The 16,960-nt window shown below is 41.5% G+C and overlaps 1 protein-coding gene across 5 annotated transcripts in view; it reads left to right on the plus strand.

Annotated features, from left to right (window-relative positions):
* Window positions 1-15,121, plus strand: part of alk (ALK receptor tyrosine kinase) — a 207,665-nt gene extending 192,544 nt beyond the window's left edge. For all 5 annotated transcript variants that reach the window (XM_044375521.1, XM_044375517.1, XM_044375516.1 and 2 more), the window contains exons 23-28: window positions 196-293; window positions 3,063-3,155; window positions 9,237-9,338; window positions 9,662-9,796; window positions 10,837-10,927; window positions 11,923-15,121. In XM_044375521.1, coding sequence (XP_044231456.1) covers window positions 196-293; window positions 3,063-3,155; window positions 9,237-9,338; window positions 9,662-9,796; window positions 10,837-10,927; window positions 11,923-13,059 — 1,656 coding nt within the window. In that variant the 3' untranslated portion in view covers window positions 13,060-15,121. The remainder of the gene's footprint in view (window positions 1-195; window positions 294-3,062; window positions 3,156-9,236; window positions 9,339-9,661; window positions 9,797-10,836; window positions 10,928-11,922) is intronic.
* The last annotated feature ends 1,839 nt before the right edge of the window (window positions 15,122-16,960 follow it).

Raw genomic sequence — 16,960 nt, forward strand, 5'->3', positions numbered from 1 at the left:
TTTTTTCACACCTTAATCTCCTCCTTAAGTCTCTGAATTGAACACACTCTGATCCAAATTACATCAAACTCTCAAACATGTTTTCTTTACAGCCACAATGTGTACTAACTCTGTTTTTCCAAATCTGCCTCTGATATATTTATTAATATCTCATCCTGGCTCTTTGTTTGTGTCTTCTCGTCTCTGTTTGATCAGGAGCACCCGTCCAGCCTGACCATGGTGGACCTTCTCAATGTGGCGAGAGACATCGCCAAGGGCTGCCAGTATCTGGAGGAGAACCAATTTATACACAGGTACCTCACCAGATGCCCACACATTTTGATAAATGCATGTGCAAAAACAACAGGCATAAACAAATACAGTGTGATTATGAAAGGATGTTTTGTATTCTGTGGCCCAATATTCCTCCTTTCTAAACAGATCAGAGAGACGGAAAGAGAAATGTGCAGAGAATTGCAAATGTGAGAAAGAAAATATACAAACTCAACAAACACAAACCTGCCCACATTCACCTGCTGACTTCTACTCCGAATTATGAGCTGACTGCATCCGTCCAAGCGTAACATATGGACTCTGCATGCTTTTTGCCTTTTGCATGATAGCAGAAAGGACAAGTGATGACTTTAGCATCAGAGTAACCAGATGGGGTAGCCGGCTTGGCTTTTTACGGTCTGTATCCAAGGCACAAGTCAACAAAGTGCTCCCTCTGTATCCATATTCACACGGGTTGGTGAACCAGAGGATGTGACTCGAGAATTTTAAAAGCTTTCTCTTGAACCTTTCTTGCAAAGATCTTCTTCATGGATGTCGATGAGGAAAGTCAAGTACATGTCAAAATGGAAAAAGGTCAAAATTGCTCCTTCAATCACATTAAGACAATTAAAGTGCATCCTCCTTCCTTCATGTCGGTCTTTGACCTCTTAGGAATTGGCCAATGACAAACGAGGCCTATTAAACCTTGTTTGCCCCAACGTGGCACAGTAAAGCCCCATCAATCCACCTAATGGCTGACTTCTCCAGAGGCTTGTGAGCTTCTACACAGGCTGCTTTTCTGCCTTCAAACCTCGATTAAAATTCACCCTAACACTGTCCTTGAGACTAATTTCAATTTTTATGAAGGTGTGTTTACTCAGGGTTGAGTAAAGGGCAGGTGAATGAGGCAGGAGTAGCTGCTACTCAGAGAATGCAGCTTTTTCTCAGGGATTACTGGACTGGAAGACGACCTGGAGTGTGCTCCAACAGGTTAAATCACAGGGTTAATGCTGTCTGTGAACAGCGCACACTGGCTTTTATGTGTATCTTTGATTGTGCATTTGTCTGTGCTGGTATTATGTTGTTTTTTCCTGTGCAGTGGATCATGTAATGTTACTCTTTCTTTACTTTATTGTACAATAGGCTGGCACATGCAATTGAAATTGTAACCACATGAATAAAAGCGCTGTGCTGAGGAGAGTTGGGTGGTTAAATGCAACCCCAGGTGCTAAAACAGTCTAATAACGAAGATTGTTCCCTAAGTACTGCAGTGAAATGGGTCTTTAAGCTGCAGTTAAAACTGACTGTAAATAAGGTCTACAGTTTGAGGCCTGTTAACATTGTTTTAATAACAGCCTGCTCTCACATCACTGTGCTGCGTGTACAATAGCAGTGTCCTTCCCTTAAGCCCTCAGCTTACAGTGTGTGACAGCTATTGCTGTATTTCAAGGCTCGTCCTTGCCTGCAAGCAAAAGCAAATCATTTGCATGAATTCTTCCAAGCCATTAAACAAGGACTGCTTGGATTTAGCTACACCACCTCATGAGAAAGGATGTGGTGAGTGTGTAGTGTTTGTGTGTGTATACCCTCCCACATGCTGATTGTAGCCATGCCATGACAGAATTGATTCAGTCTTGTTTCACTACTTCTTCTGGAATAAGTCATTAATCATTTTGTAGTGTGATGCCGCAATTTAGGTTCTTTTCTGCAGCTGGTTTGATCACTCAGTTTACAGACACTCATTTAGTTGCTTCCGTGTAAATTGGACTCAAGCAAAGTCAGAAATAGATCCTCTCAGAGATAAACTGGACAGCATGTGGATGCACTAAACGCATTGTTGATTTTACTGCAGACTAAATGATTTAATATCACGCTCGTTGAATAGTTTCAAACTCTTCTGGCACGTTGAAGTGGGGCAACCATGTGCATTGCCTTAAAAAGCCCTCAGTTTAAATCAGTCTGAACTATTACTTTATCCTCATTGTGTCATTTCACATCCAAGTTCATCAGAGTACGGAGGCAAAACATCAGAACAATGTGCTGCTGTCTACACACTGGTGCAGTTTACTGCTGTGGTTTGTGGGGGGTTTCCAGCCCTGCCCCGTCTCATGATCTAGTCTGAACACAGTGTCACATGATGTTATTTTGATGTTAAATTCTGGGTATCTTGTCTTTAGTCTGATGAGGAGCAGTGTGCTCACAACGTCACTTCTTAAGATCTTGAGAAAGTTAGATGCCTTGGGAGCAGAATACAGTGTGTGGGCTCTATTTCCTTTTCCCAAGCCAGGAGTATAGCATGCTGTGTGAACTACAGTATTTTCTCAAAAATAATGAACACACTACAGTGCAAATATGAATTTTATGAATTTTCTCCCCTAATCCACTCTGGCTGCGTATACTGTGGAACATTTCAATCTTTTCTCTGGGTGCACCATGTGGGCAGAGTCATAAAGGCACTGTAGGAAATCATACACTTCACCAGCTTGCCCGGGGCAACCTTGCAGTTGCACTGAACTTCAGATCCAACATGGGAGCGTCTGTAGGTGTCTCATACATGGAGTTCTCTTATAGATGTAAATGTATGAAAAACTTTGGTGAACTACTGAAGAGACAAGGCATGAGCCAAGTTGTATGGATGTGAATGTTCATTATATCTAGCTCTTATAAACAGTACACTATACCTCCATATATACCTTGATAACTCTGATTCACAGTAGCAGTGAGTTGTTGTGATCTAACAAAGTGACCAAGCTCCACTGATCCAGGCAGTGTGACCTTACAGTCTGTGTGTGTTTGTCCTCATCTTTCAGGGATATTGCAGCCCGGAATTGCCTGCTGACCTGTAAAGGGTCGGGACGTGTGGCCAAGATTGGAGACTTTGGGATGGCTCGGGACATTTACAGGTATGATTCACACACAGATCAGTGACTGATGGAAGATGGAACACAAGACCATCTTGGTTGGCTGTAGATCAATACCAGGTTTAGTTGAATTTGAGTTAAGATAAGGTCCAATGGGGGTTAAGACCAAGTAAAGACCTCACGGCAAATATGGAAATGAGAAAGAAAATAAATACTGCATGTAGAAGCAGTTCTATGATGTTTGATAAGTATCGCAAGACTGGACTGAAGTTTTACAGCTGGGGTTGAACATAATATTACATTCATACTGTAAATTAGAATCAAATTACTTTAATCATTCAAATTGTGTCATCTTGAGTGTGTTGCGTTGACATATCAACATCTAATATGAAATTGTACACAGCGGCACAACAGAACGTTAACACTGCACTAGACAAGATGTTTTCTTGTGGTCGTCTTATTGCCTTCTGTTTTGGTTTCATCAAACAGAAGAATCCCAGCACCCTTAACCATTATGTCTTATTACCTAAACAGCAAAATATGCTGTTTGTCACTACATACTAAAACACTTCATGTGAAAATTAAAAAAAAGAGACTTGTTTGAGTATCTTCTGATGTGCGGCTATATTCACTAAGGATCATATCTTACCACTAGGAGTCCTCCTAAATGCCACTAAAAGTTCAGATTTTATACATGAAACAAAGTCAAATCAACTTGTCAAGCAGCTTGTACCTCTGATGAGCAGGTGAGAAGGTAGTCTCACCATACCAGACGAGATCTCTACCTACCAAAGTCTGAGGATTTCAACAGCGGCGAGAACGGCAGCTAACAAACCTATGGCCCTCACATTTTTTTAAGGGCATGCCTTACCAGAAATGATGCCCCCCCCCCCCCCCCCCCCTTTCTCCTCCATAGTCAACTGCATATCACCGCCCCAATATGAAGGACCACCCTAAAGACTTTGGATCGGTTCTGCAATGCAGGGTTCTTTTAAACTCGTTTCCACCTAGTTTTAACAACGCAACCTGAGAGATTGTCCTCGGTCTATGAGCGAAGCATTTAGAAGGTGAGAAGGTGAGAAATGAAAGCACTGGAGTTCAGCAAAAATAAGATTTACAGCTGTTGTTAAGTCGCTCTTTAAGATACGGTAACATTTAGGCAACTAATGCTACTTGCTGAAGGTTATGGCAAGACCACCTTGGTCAAAAGAGGAATTGTTACTGTTGTTATGAGACTGAAAGCAAACCCCAGCCTTCAGTGACAGCCAGATGCTTCCCACTCCCTCTTCAACTTTTTGCTACTTTGTGCTTTGGCACTGAACATCAACAATGGACACTTCTTCACCCACAGGAAGGAAAAAATCAAAATGTGAGAGCAAAACCCGAACTGCTTCCCTAAACATCAGTGAGTAAACACAGTCCAGAGAAAGCTGGACTGTGTGACACAGACGATGTTAGATCTTTTTCTTCCTTATTCCCTTTGGGATGGTTTGGTGTAAAGACAAGCAGCTAGCCTGATAAACAAGAGCTCACTGTGTGTGTGTGTGTGTGTGTGTGTGTGTGTATATAACATGCAGCATACATTCTGCACCTTATGAGTGTATGATAACAGCATGCATTCAACACAAAAAAAATGAATGAGATGTAAAATATTTCTGGTGTATTTCAAGTGCTATCTCTCCATATATAGTTATTTTTCCCATGTGTTTAGACTGAATCACTTATCATGGGGACTTTTATTCCGATAAACGTTGAAGCTCAGATGAGAAACCGTTTTTATTCTCCATCACGCTGTCTTACAGATGCCTTCTTTTAATCTACATCAGCTCATCTGTAGCCCCAGCGGCGTCTCATTATTCTTAGCTCAAACTTTTTAATATAGCCACGACAATTTCACGTGACACCATTTAAATGAATGCACAATCCAAAAGGGAAATCTCCCAAGCCTTTCATCTGGTAAGAAAATTACAGCTGGGGAAATATGTCACCACATTCAGCTATATCAACGCAGCACTTTCGAATCACCCGATGGAAAGTCACACGAGAGCAAAGTCACTCTCGGAGCATCCAGTGAAGGCTGTTGCACAATAACCCCCGGGGAGCCGCATTAGGAGCGCTTGATTTAATTGCTGATGTCAGTTTTTCAGGTGCCTCGCTGTGATTTTGTTTTTATCCTTCAGCCCGGAGCCGTGCTGCTCGGACTGGGATTATTTTACTACCACCGGATGGGTGGTTGTTTTGCACACAGTGCCGCTTTGCCGGCGGTGTGTTATTTCTGCTGTCTCATGATGTGGCCCTCCTGCTCTGTGACAAGGGACATGCAAGTCCTTTTAAGGCCATCACAGGGGACGGGTGTCACAGTGAGGGACCAGGACGAGGCTTAATGTCAGTTTTTTATATTCTGGGAAGAGAGCCACAGGCGTACTGTGTAAACATGGTATTCCATGGACTTCCTCTCTCACCCTCACATAGTGTCACACTCATTCAACAGTAGCACACTGGTGATGCAGTGGTAAAAAAAAAGTTGGGTAAACAATAGCTGACAGTCGGTAATCATCCTGAGGTAAAGGAGCGCCGCAGAAAAGCAGTAGTGATTTACTTTAAATGATCAAATTCTCATTGGAGCTATTAGCAGTTGTGCATGGCATGATTTTAGGTTATAGTTATTAGTGTCAGCCTGGCACACACACCTACACACACACAGTAAAGGCAGAACAAAGACATTCAACACAGCGGACAGACATAAGTATTAGGCTCCACACTGTGTCCTCAGGTGCGTGTTGTCCTATCTTACTTTCTATTCACCACAGTGGGCTCGGCGCCTTTGTCTCTTACTGTTAGTTTTTGCCTCTAGTTCTTCTCTATTTCCCAGCTTCCCTTCTACACACTGAATTGCTCACACAAGAATAGGCGAGCAAAACACACACATATAAAACACCTCCATTTGCACTATAGATTTTCTGGGACTGTATTTAAGCCTCCCTAATCTGCAGCTCAGCTTTCAGTCTGTGTTGGTGGTGTTAGCAGTAGTAATAAATATGTCCATAAACCCCATGCTAAAAAAAAAAAAAGAAAGAGGTTGATCCACTGATAGGGGGATTATCAGTCTTATGCTCTACATTTTACCATCCCTCAATCTTTTCAACATATTCCAGCGTTTTCTAATAGACAGATAACAGACTGAACAGCAACGTGCAAAAGAAGTTTCATCTATCAGAGGACTTATTTTTCTTTCAGAGGTCAAAGAAAGGCAGCAGCTGTTAATTTATTACAACAAAAAGACAAACATTTTGGGAGAATGAGGCAGCTTGGTTTTTGTAAACTCTTTATCATTGAAATCAGCCTTTTTAAAGCAACAATCGCAGGATCCACTGACACAGCTGTTTGATCTAATTGCATCTTTTGATAGAGGCCAGTCTGCTTCCATCACAGGATTCACTCACTTTATCGGGATTGACAGGAAAATGAGAGGGATAAGTAGAAAGGGGGGAACAATAGATGAGAAAGCGGCAGGATTCAGTCCTCTAATTGTAGGCCTAAAACTGGGGGTGGTAACTGATTCCCGTCACTGATTGATCGTGTTGTTCTCAGTGAAATATTAAGGCGTGAGGCGGGGATCTGTGGTGGTTCTTAGCTAATCTGTCAAGCAACAGACTCAACTAGTGATTATTTTCTCTGCTTCATTGATAATGTGTGATTTTCCTCAAGGCTAACTTTTATGCCAGTAGTTTTCTAAGTGTATATTATCTGAAAGTATATGATTTATATTTATCTCCACTCACTGCTCTCCTAAAGAAAACAGAGCTACAGCTCTGAGTCAAATCCAGTGATGAGTGCTGCTTCTGGACACTGTGCTCTCTTATTCTTTCAACTTTCAAACCTGAATTTGGAATTTAAGAAGTTTCAGCAACTATAGAGTCACTATCACACCAAAACGTTTGCTTGCTAATTGCTAAAATTATGATTATGTTTTGTCTTGAAACTGACTTGTGACTTGTCTCTCCTGCTTCAGTTGAAATCTTATTACATCTGTTTTAGTTTGCTGACACTAGCAAGCATAGCTCTGGAAACATATAGACTGTATCAATCTGCTAAAAGTAACATTTTAGACTTAGACTTTCTTCTCAAACTTGAGAATTAAAACTATTTATCACACTTAAGTGACTTAAAGAGAGCTCAACAGGTCTCAGTTGGGTCAGATCCTAAATGACTGCAGTACAGAAAGCAGAGTGAGTATTATTGGTCATGATGAATAATACATCAGCTGAAGAGTAGTTTCAGACTTATTTGATCTGAACATTTGATAAGATGTTATAACACTTTTTCTTTTTTTCTTATTTTTGGCATTTATCAGGGCTACAAACCAACAACAAAAATAAATCTGGCATTGATTTTGTTTGTAATCACTTTCTAAACATCTTCATTATCTGCACTTGTCAGTGTTGCACTAAAATCTCTTCATGTATCTCATCTACCAACAGCAGCATTCTGTCTCCATTTCAGCCAATTTCCTGTTTTTTAATCCTTTTTCATATCTATATATTATATTGTTGTTCATTTCACATGTTAGTTGTTTCCAAAGATGTAAAGACTTGATGTATATATGTTTTTGCAGAATAATATAGAGCTGAATAAACTGTAAGGAGGTTTTTAAAAGACTAAAATAAATATTGCACTATTCCTGCATCACTTGACAGTTGCTCTTAAAAATTACTTTTAAACTTGGCTGTAAGAAGTAGTAGGTCACTTGTAAAACTTTTTACACTTAAGTTGCTTCTTTAAAACATTCTTAAGTGTAAATCTTAGAGGTTTGATGAATACAGGCCCTGATGTGTAGCAGTAGTTGAGACATTTTTGCCCCTGGTGAGCAAGAGCAGCTTGGAATCCTCCTTAAACTAAAGATGAGATGTGATAGGTCACGCTGTCCAAGCCTCTTGGCTTTGGATGCTGAATCTGAGCAGCTCAGGCTGCCAAGACTGCAATCTTTTTTGTTTAATGTCCCCTGTTTTATTATGCTGCAGTTGTCTGTTTTATTCTTTGCCACCATTTTAATGTGTTTGCCATTCTTTTCTTTTCTCTATTTTTTTGCTGTTATATGTCCGAGGAATGCCAACCAAGCACAATGCTCTTCTCTCATCCTGCTTCACATTCACACCTGGGAGCTGCCCACAGTAATTACAGTCCTTTCCTGTGCAGCCATGTGCAGCTCCAGCAGAGCAGTTGGTGCTTCACTTAGTTGTCTACTTTTTGAAGGCGAAGAGAAAGAGAGTGCTAGTGTTACACAGGGATTTGAACTGGCAACCTTCCAGTTGCAGACCTGTATCTACAGGCTATTACTGTCCTATTTATCATGAAGCACTTGCCATGTATACAAACAACTGCTCGGGCAATAAAGTGTCATTTTTATGACAAATTCACCGGGGGCAAACTGATTTACTCCTCTGCAACAGCAAACGATGCCAAACGATGCTTTTTCCCAGTCATACACAGCTGACATCACTTAACTCCGATCCTGATACGTGTCTGTTCTTCTGCGCGGACACACATGATGGACGGGGAGCCGAGCAGCAAGCGGTTCATGTCTGTCACTGTGTGCCTCCAGCAGGGCGAGATGAACCAGGCAGGCAGTGACCTCTATCAGCTCCAAACATCAGATAGAGCACACATCAGATAATTTCTCTACCGACGCAGTGCATTAAAAATGTCTCAGACAGGGCTCGGCCCGGCGAAAAAAAAACCCCTCCCTGTTCCCTCTCAGCGAGATAAGAGTTCTTAGAGGGTCTCTCACACCGAAATGTTACGAAGCTGAAAACCAGATTGGATCAGAGTGCTGATACAGCCACTGACAAACACTGAATTAATTGCTGGATGTGAGAATTTTTCTTCTTCTTTTTTTTTTTTTTTTTTCATACCCTGTGCTTTTGAGAGCAATGGTGTTGCCATGGCGATAGTGCTGCAAACTCTGCTGGTTTTCATTTCACAATTGTTCCACTTTTTTATTGTTAGTAGGCAAACAAAACCAGTGATACTTTTTATTATTATCCACATGGTCAGTCAACATGTATGACTGTGTGTGTGTGTGTGTGTGTGTGTGTGTGTGTGTGTGTGTGTGTGTGTGTGTAGGGCAAGCTATTACAGGAAAGGTGGGCGTGCCATGCTGCCAGTGAAGTGGATGCCACCTGAAGCCTTCATGGAGGGCATCTTCACGTCCAAAACAGACACATGGTGAGAATCCTTCACACTTCTCATTAGTGAGGACAGAATCTGCCCCGGCTGTGATTCCACTTCCTAGATTTCACTCAGACGTCTGCTGTCCCAGCCTGCCCACTCTCTCCCTCTCTGTTTTTCACCTTCTCCTGTCCTTCCACGCCTTTGATCCCGAGTCATGTATATTCTTTAATTCCCCGTCTTGTCTCTATCTCGTTCTTGTCCTCTGCTCTCCTTCTTTACAGCTTTTCAGCTCTGATGATGCTTAAAATTTATGACTTCCTTAGTCTCATCCTCTTTCTGTCTCTCCTTCCTCTCATCTCATCATCTACCTCTCTAAGGTCATTCGGGGTCCTGCTGTGGGAGATCTTCTCACTGGGCTACATGCCGTATCCAAGTCGCAGTAACCAAGAGGTGTTGGAGTTTGTTACCAATGGTGGAAGAATGGACCCACCCAAGAATTGCCCTGGGCCTGTGTAAGTACAGATTCTCACACACACACAAGCAGAATACTTTCATACGCTGCACATGACCACAAGAAAAAATGAAGATTCCATCCCATGAGGTCCAATTAAGCTTCTGCGTTACATAAACAAGAAGGAAAGATGCTCAGTTGTATATGATGCATATATTATGTCAACACACAGGCGGCATCACAGAAAAAAAACACAAAGACAGAGGCAGACATGAAAGGCTCTGGTGATTTGCTGATATTGACACATAAATGAGTTGTGACCTAGAAGCTTAAAAAAAAAAATGTAACAGGATATTGCTCTCAGTGCTTTCAATATTGAAACCACACCAACGTTTTCTTTCATGTTTGCTTCACAATTTGGAGGAAGTCATGGGGAGCCGATAGGGAGCTTAAGAAACCATTTACAAATCAGACTGTATTTTTTACTCACTCTTTCAGATACCGCCTCTCTCAGTCAGTCCTGTAATAAAAACACACGTTTTCTCTCTCTCTCATACACACATCGGAGCCACACTTTGACCTCTCTGTGATTCTGCTGCTTTATCCTTCATACCTGCTGGCCACAGCTTTGCAGATTACTCCTCAGATCATTCTGCAACCTGCCTCGCATGTTCCGTGCAAATAGCAATTTTCTCTTTGAAAAAATAAACAGCGCTCCATGGTGTTTTATTAATTTGAAGTTGTGAGACAACCTGACAACAGGACACCACACTTGCTGAAAGCAGATACTACAGCTGGAATCAGTGCAGTAATTAATCTCAGGATTTAAGTATATTGTTATTTGTTCCTGTTATCTGTGTCGCCCATTTAACACAATCACTCAAACTGGTGGGAGGTCACACTTTCATTCTGCTTGAAGTGATCAAAACAACTATTAAAATGTTTTGTTGAAAGAGATCAATCTGGCGTTTGGTCAAGTAGTGGGAGAGATGGTGCTGGTCAGCCTCCGGTTTGATGTGCTTTGTTTTGTTTTCTTTCTACATGCATGGAGTGAGAGAAAGCATTTGAATAAACTATTTTTGCTTGTGTTCACGTCTTTAGGTATCGTATAATGACTCAGAGTTGGCAGCACCAGCCTGAGGACAGGCCTAACTTCTCAACTATACTGGAGAGAATCGACTACTGCTTACAGGTAAGTGAGGCTACACATATGAAGTGGGGATTAACTATTTGAAGAAAATATCTTACTTTTCTGACCAATAACACACTTAGCAATTAAATTGTGATTTCATCTGAATTCATCTCCAGTCTCCAGCATTAAACATGAATTAAACATAATCACAAACTTCTTGTTTCTGCAAGAAAAACAATCCAATAAAATGATGTGGTCGCTTGTTGTAAACCTTCCATGTTCAACTTCCAAATTAAAATGTGTTTTCATAGAAAAACTGATTTTGCTCACATGTGTGAGATATTGTCACTGTGTAGGATATTTCATATTTCTCATTTCACTCAGTAAGTGACATCATACTATGAATAGCTGCTGCAGCACACAGGTGTCCACGTATAGTAACCCTGATGCTTCAAAAATGTTGTGATATTTGACTGATGACACGTTTGACAGCTCCTCACTGTTTGCGTTAGCTTCATAGACTGACAGGAGCTGCTTCACCCAGCAGCACCCACTTCAGAGCTTTGAAGGTGACACGCATAAAACAATGATATGCCGTGCTTAGAAGTTTAACTAGTAACTTCTGATGACAGTTCACTATCCAACAGATCATTCACTCAACATCTACTGAGCTAATTAGTTTCTTACTGTTTGAGAATGACATGATGCAATCAGCTAATGTTAGATTATTTATCTCTTTGAGTAATAAAGACTGTTCACTCTCCCTTTTCAAACTCTCAGAATGATGTTTTAATCTGATCGAGAGCAAATACAACAAATATATAATATGCAAAACAGAGCATATTATACATAGAACAGACAGTTTCATGTTTTATTTTGGTTACCACATAGAATTCATTTTATTTGGCTTCAGTTGACTAAATTTGCCACCAACAGTTGTAGTTATAGCCAAAGAAACAGTCGACTAATCATTTTCCTGCCTGATATTGTACTTAAAGCTTCACTGTTAATACTGATCAATAAAACTGATCTTTTGATGTTCTACCTCAATGTAGGACCCAGATGTGGTGACCATGCCCTTGCCTATCGAGTATGGTCCCGTCCCAGAGGAGGAGGAGCGTGTTCCCATGCGCCCTGACGACCCCTCAGCTCCAACCGTGCTGGTGAACACTCAGGTGCCTGATGGGGAGGTTCCACAGCCGCCTCCATCCTATCCTGCAGAGGAGAACCGCAGAGGTGGGGAGCACACTGTTGTGACGAGCACAGCATCGGAGGCCAAAGCACAGACGTCGGCTCAGCCCCAGCCATACCTCCACCAGCACCAGCAACCTCACACGCAGACCTCCATCACCATCACTACCACCAACACGGTCACCTCCACGGCTGCCTCTACACTCACTGCCAAGGGACCCCATGTCACCACCCAGCCAAACCCAGAGGGGGGCCACATCAACTTGGCGTTCACCCAGGGCCACCCACCAGAGAAGGAGGGCCACAACGGGAAGAGCACCAGTCTGTGGAACCCCACATACGGCTCGTGGTTCCTGCAGCAGCAGCAGAGGAAGCAACAGCAGCAGCAACAGCAACAGCAGCAGCAGCAGCAGCAGAGGCAGGGAGGGGTCGGGGGATCAGGAGGCAGCAGTGGCAGGGTGCCTGGCGAGGGGCAGGAGCATGTGGGCCGGACGGTGGCTGAGGTAGCGGGGGCGCTGGGTCTCCAGCACCAGCACAAGCAGTTCCAGCATCAGCTCCAGCAGCAGCACCAACTCCAGCTGCTGCACCATCAGCAGCAGCAGCAGCAGCAGGGTCTTTGCAGACCCCTGTTACCCCCTCCACCACCTCCTGCTGCCCAGTCACCCCTGCTTTTAGATTCAGCTGCTTTGCCCCCGGTTCCCCTCTACAGACTGAGACGCTTCCCCTGCGGGAACATCGGCTACGGCTACCAGGAGCAAGGCCTGCCTCTGGAAGCCACCCACGGCAACCCAAACCCCCCTCCTCCTCCACCCCCTCCGTCCCAACAGGGCACCTCCATGTCCACCTCAGCCGCCCACCAGAGGGGGGCCCCTGTTCCCACCTCTATGTCCCTGGGTCGGTCAGGTATATCTGAGGACAGCCGCCCACTGCTAGTCACCATGGGAACAGTGCAAGACCCCAGGCTGCCCAGGATGGAGGGCCACAATGCCACCGTGCTTTAGCCCAAATGCCTGTACCGCTGGTCTTATTTTCAGGCCCTGCCTGAGACTGTGTGTTCAGGACACACAACATGAAACACTGTGTAAGGACAGAGACTGTTTTACACCACCCTTACCCACTATTTTAGTTTCTTCCTCCAGTTCAGAAAGAACCCATCTCTCATAAGCAGAGCTGGATGGATACATCAGGCTTTTCCCATGAGAACCTTGGAGGTGTGTTAAAATCCCCAGTGGATGCTGAAGCACATCAGAGAACTTTTAAAAAAAAAAAAGTTTTGGGAGGCAAAATGTAGAGTAAAGGCTAGTTTTAAGAGTTTAAAAAAATGTATTTTTTCAATGCTGGAGGGAGTGACTGAAGGAATGAAATGCAGAGAGTTTACAGCAGGAAGACGTGGGGAGAACTGTTCACTGACAGCTGGGCATGTCACAAGCAGAATGGACAATTACTCGGATTCAAATCTCTATATTTTGCCAGACTTCAGACTTTAAGTCTCAAACTTTGGTGACCAGTTTGACTGTAGCAATTGCGAAGTTGTCCGCAGCTGCCAGCCACACGCGTCAGTTCTACATCAGAACCCTCACACTGTTCCTTATCCACATCCTTTTGGAAAACAACAACGTGGTAAATAACTTGTATCAGACTATTTTTCAAGAATATCACAGACTAGGACGCTGGATTACCAGAGACATTTATACTAAAAAAAAAAAATACTGGGAAAATGTGTTTGTTGATGTTTGCTTGCCTGCTTGTTTATTTATTCATTTGTTTATTTATTATTTGGAAGTGGCTCTATAAATTATTAATGAACAGGCTTCTTAAAATCCAAACAAATTCATTTTACATCAGCTGGTTTTCACTTCAGGTTTCTAAACTGTAGAAATTTATTTTTAGTAATATCTGACAACAAGAAAAGGTGAGAAAGGAGAGTTTGAACAATCCCAGAAGATGATTGAAATATCCTGACTGTTTTGTTATCGCACTGATACAGGAAATCAGTTGTGGCCTTTAAGGTGGAGCTGATGTATGAATAGAGCACTGGAGCAGTTGGGTTGGAGAGGTGATTTAACAAAAGAATAGTTTGAAGACAAGCCTCCCTCAGCAACATTTAAGAGTTCAGCTTTTTGTTACCACTGAAGATTTATAATAACTCATTGCCCCTGGTACTAGTGAGATCACTGCTCCATGAACTCTCCTTTTGTTCATGACTCCATTCTGTTGAAAGAGTGCTTTGAGACAGTAAAGTTGAGGCTTTTCTTTACTTATGGCTTTTTCAGTAACCTTTTATTAATTCGTTTCTTGTTTAAAAAAAAATGTTTCTTTCCCTTTTTTGTCTGAATATAGAAACATACTAGATATTGCTGAATCAATTTTAACCTTCAAATTGCTATCTGGAAGCACTCTACATTCCTAAAATTTCATATTTTATCTTTTCTATTATAGGATGAGTGTTGTGGAATACAAATGAGTCTGAGTGAAACGTTTGAATACAAACTGCTTTTTCTCCATATGTGAATGAAACCCGGGACCAGTATGAGTCTCATTCCGATTCATGTTCACACACATGGTGTTAACACTTGTCTGTGTTTCAAGTCTGCTTTTTTCAGTTTAAGGACGGTCGCACAAAGTATATCTATCAAATAACACCATGAGCGTGGCAGTGTTGATATTTAGGTGAATGATGACAATGTGTCAGTTTTTTGATGCTTTGCTTGACTATGTTTGGCAATCCTGTCAGTCCGTCTGCTGTAAAGCCATGATGAGCTGTCATGTGCGTGTCATGATGCTCACTGACTGATTAAGACAAATGCATTCCTGTCAGCCAAGTCAATGAGCAAGTTAAATATTGGCTAATGAAAAGTATTTTGCTTTGTCTCCAGTACCTGTGTTATATGCATTCATTCTGTGTTCCCTCCACAGTTCGTCCCCATCGTTTGATGTAAAAAGACATACTGAACTGCACCTGTAAATGTTGTAATTATAAAGTATTGTACTATGGCTCTGGTAAAGCTGTAAATTGCCCTTCAGAAGACATTCGCCAAAATTAATAAATTACTATATAATAAATGCTTTGCATCTGTCTGTCTACTGCTCTCAAATTTGGGATTGGGACCAAGTTAATCAGATTAAATTAAATGGGACCGGTGATTGAATGTTTAAAACCACCAGCATCAACCACAGACCTTGTTTAGTGTAACATCCCTAAACTGCTAACATCATGTTAAAACTGTAACATAATGTCTCTACACAGAAATAGGGCTATAAAATTCAAGATAAAATCTTCCAAATCTGCTTTGTCTTCATTCCTTTCACTCTTGTAGTTTGACCTGCTCAGCTTTAAATAGTATTGGCAGCACAAATGATTGTTGACACTGGTTGGTATTGTTAAAAGCTGGCAGTAATGGAGTCGAGAGTTGGGGATAATTAAAAAATAACAATTCTGTGCACCAGCTATTTAATCTACTGGTATCATGAATCCTATGCTACAGTATGTTATGTTACACGTCACAGTTAAACATAATGTTATTTCAAATCAGTTATGTTTCAGCTTGCCATTGGTTTCATTAGCCTCCACACAAAACTCTTTCTCACTTTCTCACACTTCTACTTTCTCAAGGAGCCTCTCTTGCACCTTCAAAACAGGTCATTTACATTTTAAGTTCCTGCAGTGGATTATTCAGTGCTTAAGAAAATTTGTTTTTCGAATTTGTGTTAGAAATAAGGCAGGAAATGTATTCTATTATACAGCAGGACTGCATGAAAAAGTAATTTCACCCACTCTGTGACCTGGACCTCTAGTTTTTTGTTTTGTTTTGTTTTTATTACTCATCCTGATGTGAAAAAGAGGTTCTTATAGAAACAAAAAAATGTAGGAACCACCTGATGAATAAACTACTACTGATTGAGTGAGTCAGAGGCTAGATTAACACAATTACTGCTGATAGGAAATGCTATTAGCATGCTGTTTACGTGTAACATCTCAAGAAACATTTTTCTATGTTCTTGACCTTCAAAATTAATGACAGTACCATCAGTCTCAATTGTACTTTTGTTTAGTGCTAATTAACACAAGTTAGCATGCTAATATGCTTAAACAAGACAGTGAACATGGTAAACATTATAGCCACTTAACATTGTCATTGTGAGCATGTTAGCTGTGGCTGTAGATTCGAAGTCTTGTTAGTATAATATAAGGGCTGAATTTTAAAGGGTATTCTCTTCACTCTTCATTTACACGCTTCCATTGACTTCAGCTGTTTATGTGGGGCTGCCCTCACCCTAGTGCATTGAGCCTGTATGAGGGAAAGATAAAGCAGCTGCTGCATTTGCTCATTTACAAATCACCTAAGCAACATAGCTGTTTCATTGAAGTTTTTTTTTTTGTTATTTTTGTCTCATTGTCTTCATATGAAGGGATTCAACTTGCCCTGAGGACCAGAGGATGTCTTACAGCTTTAAGAATTTGGATTTCTGTCTCTCTCTAGAATTTTAAAGTGTCAGTGTGTTGTCTCCACCTCTACTGTCTGCTTTCATGTTTTTAGCTACTGTAGCTGTATGTTGAATGCTTTTGCAACTCTTGTGTCAGCTGCCAATTTCCACTGCAGAATTTCTTTAGTACTGAGAAGCCTTAGTTTTCTTTGTTTTACTAACCTTGACGCTATTTGCCCCTTATAGGAAAAAGAAAGTAAGAAAAACATTGTCATACAGAAGACATACAACTAAAAATAACTGAAAAGAGAATAAACAAAGAGGATAAAAGAAAATATATCACATTAATTACATGCTGTGATTGAATCACTTTCCAGATACAAAAATGGACCCATGGCTCAATGACAACCCTGGCTTGAGAACTGAAAAAATGGCGGAACAAAAGGGCAAGAAGAGTCTCTGTAGACATTCATGAGA

The sequence above is a fragment of the Thunnus albacares genome, chromosome 15, assembly GCF_914725855.1.
Source record: "Thunnus albacares chromosome 15, fThuAlb1.1, whole genome shotgun sequence".
NCBI lineage: Eukaryota > Metazoa > Chordata > Actinopteri > Scombriformes > Scombridae > Thunnus > Thunnus albacares.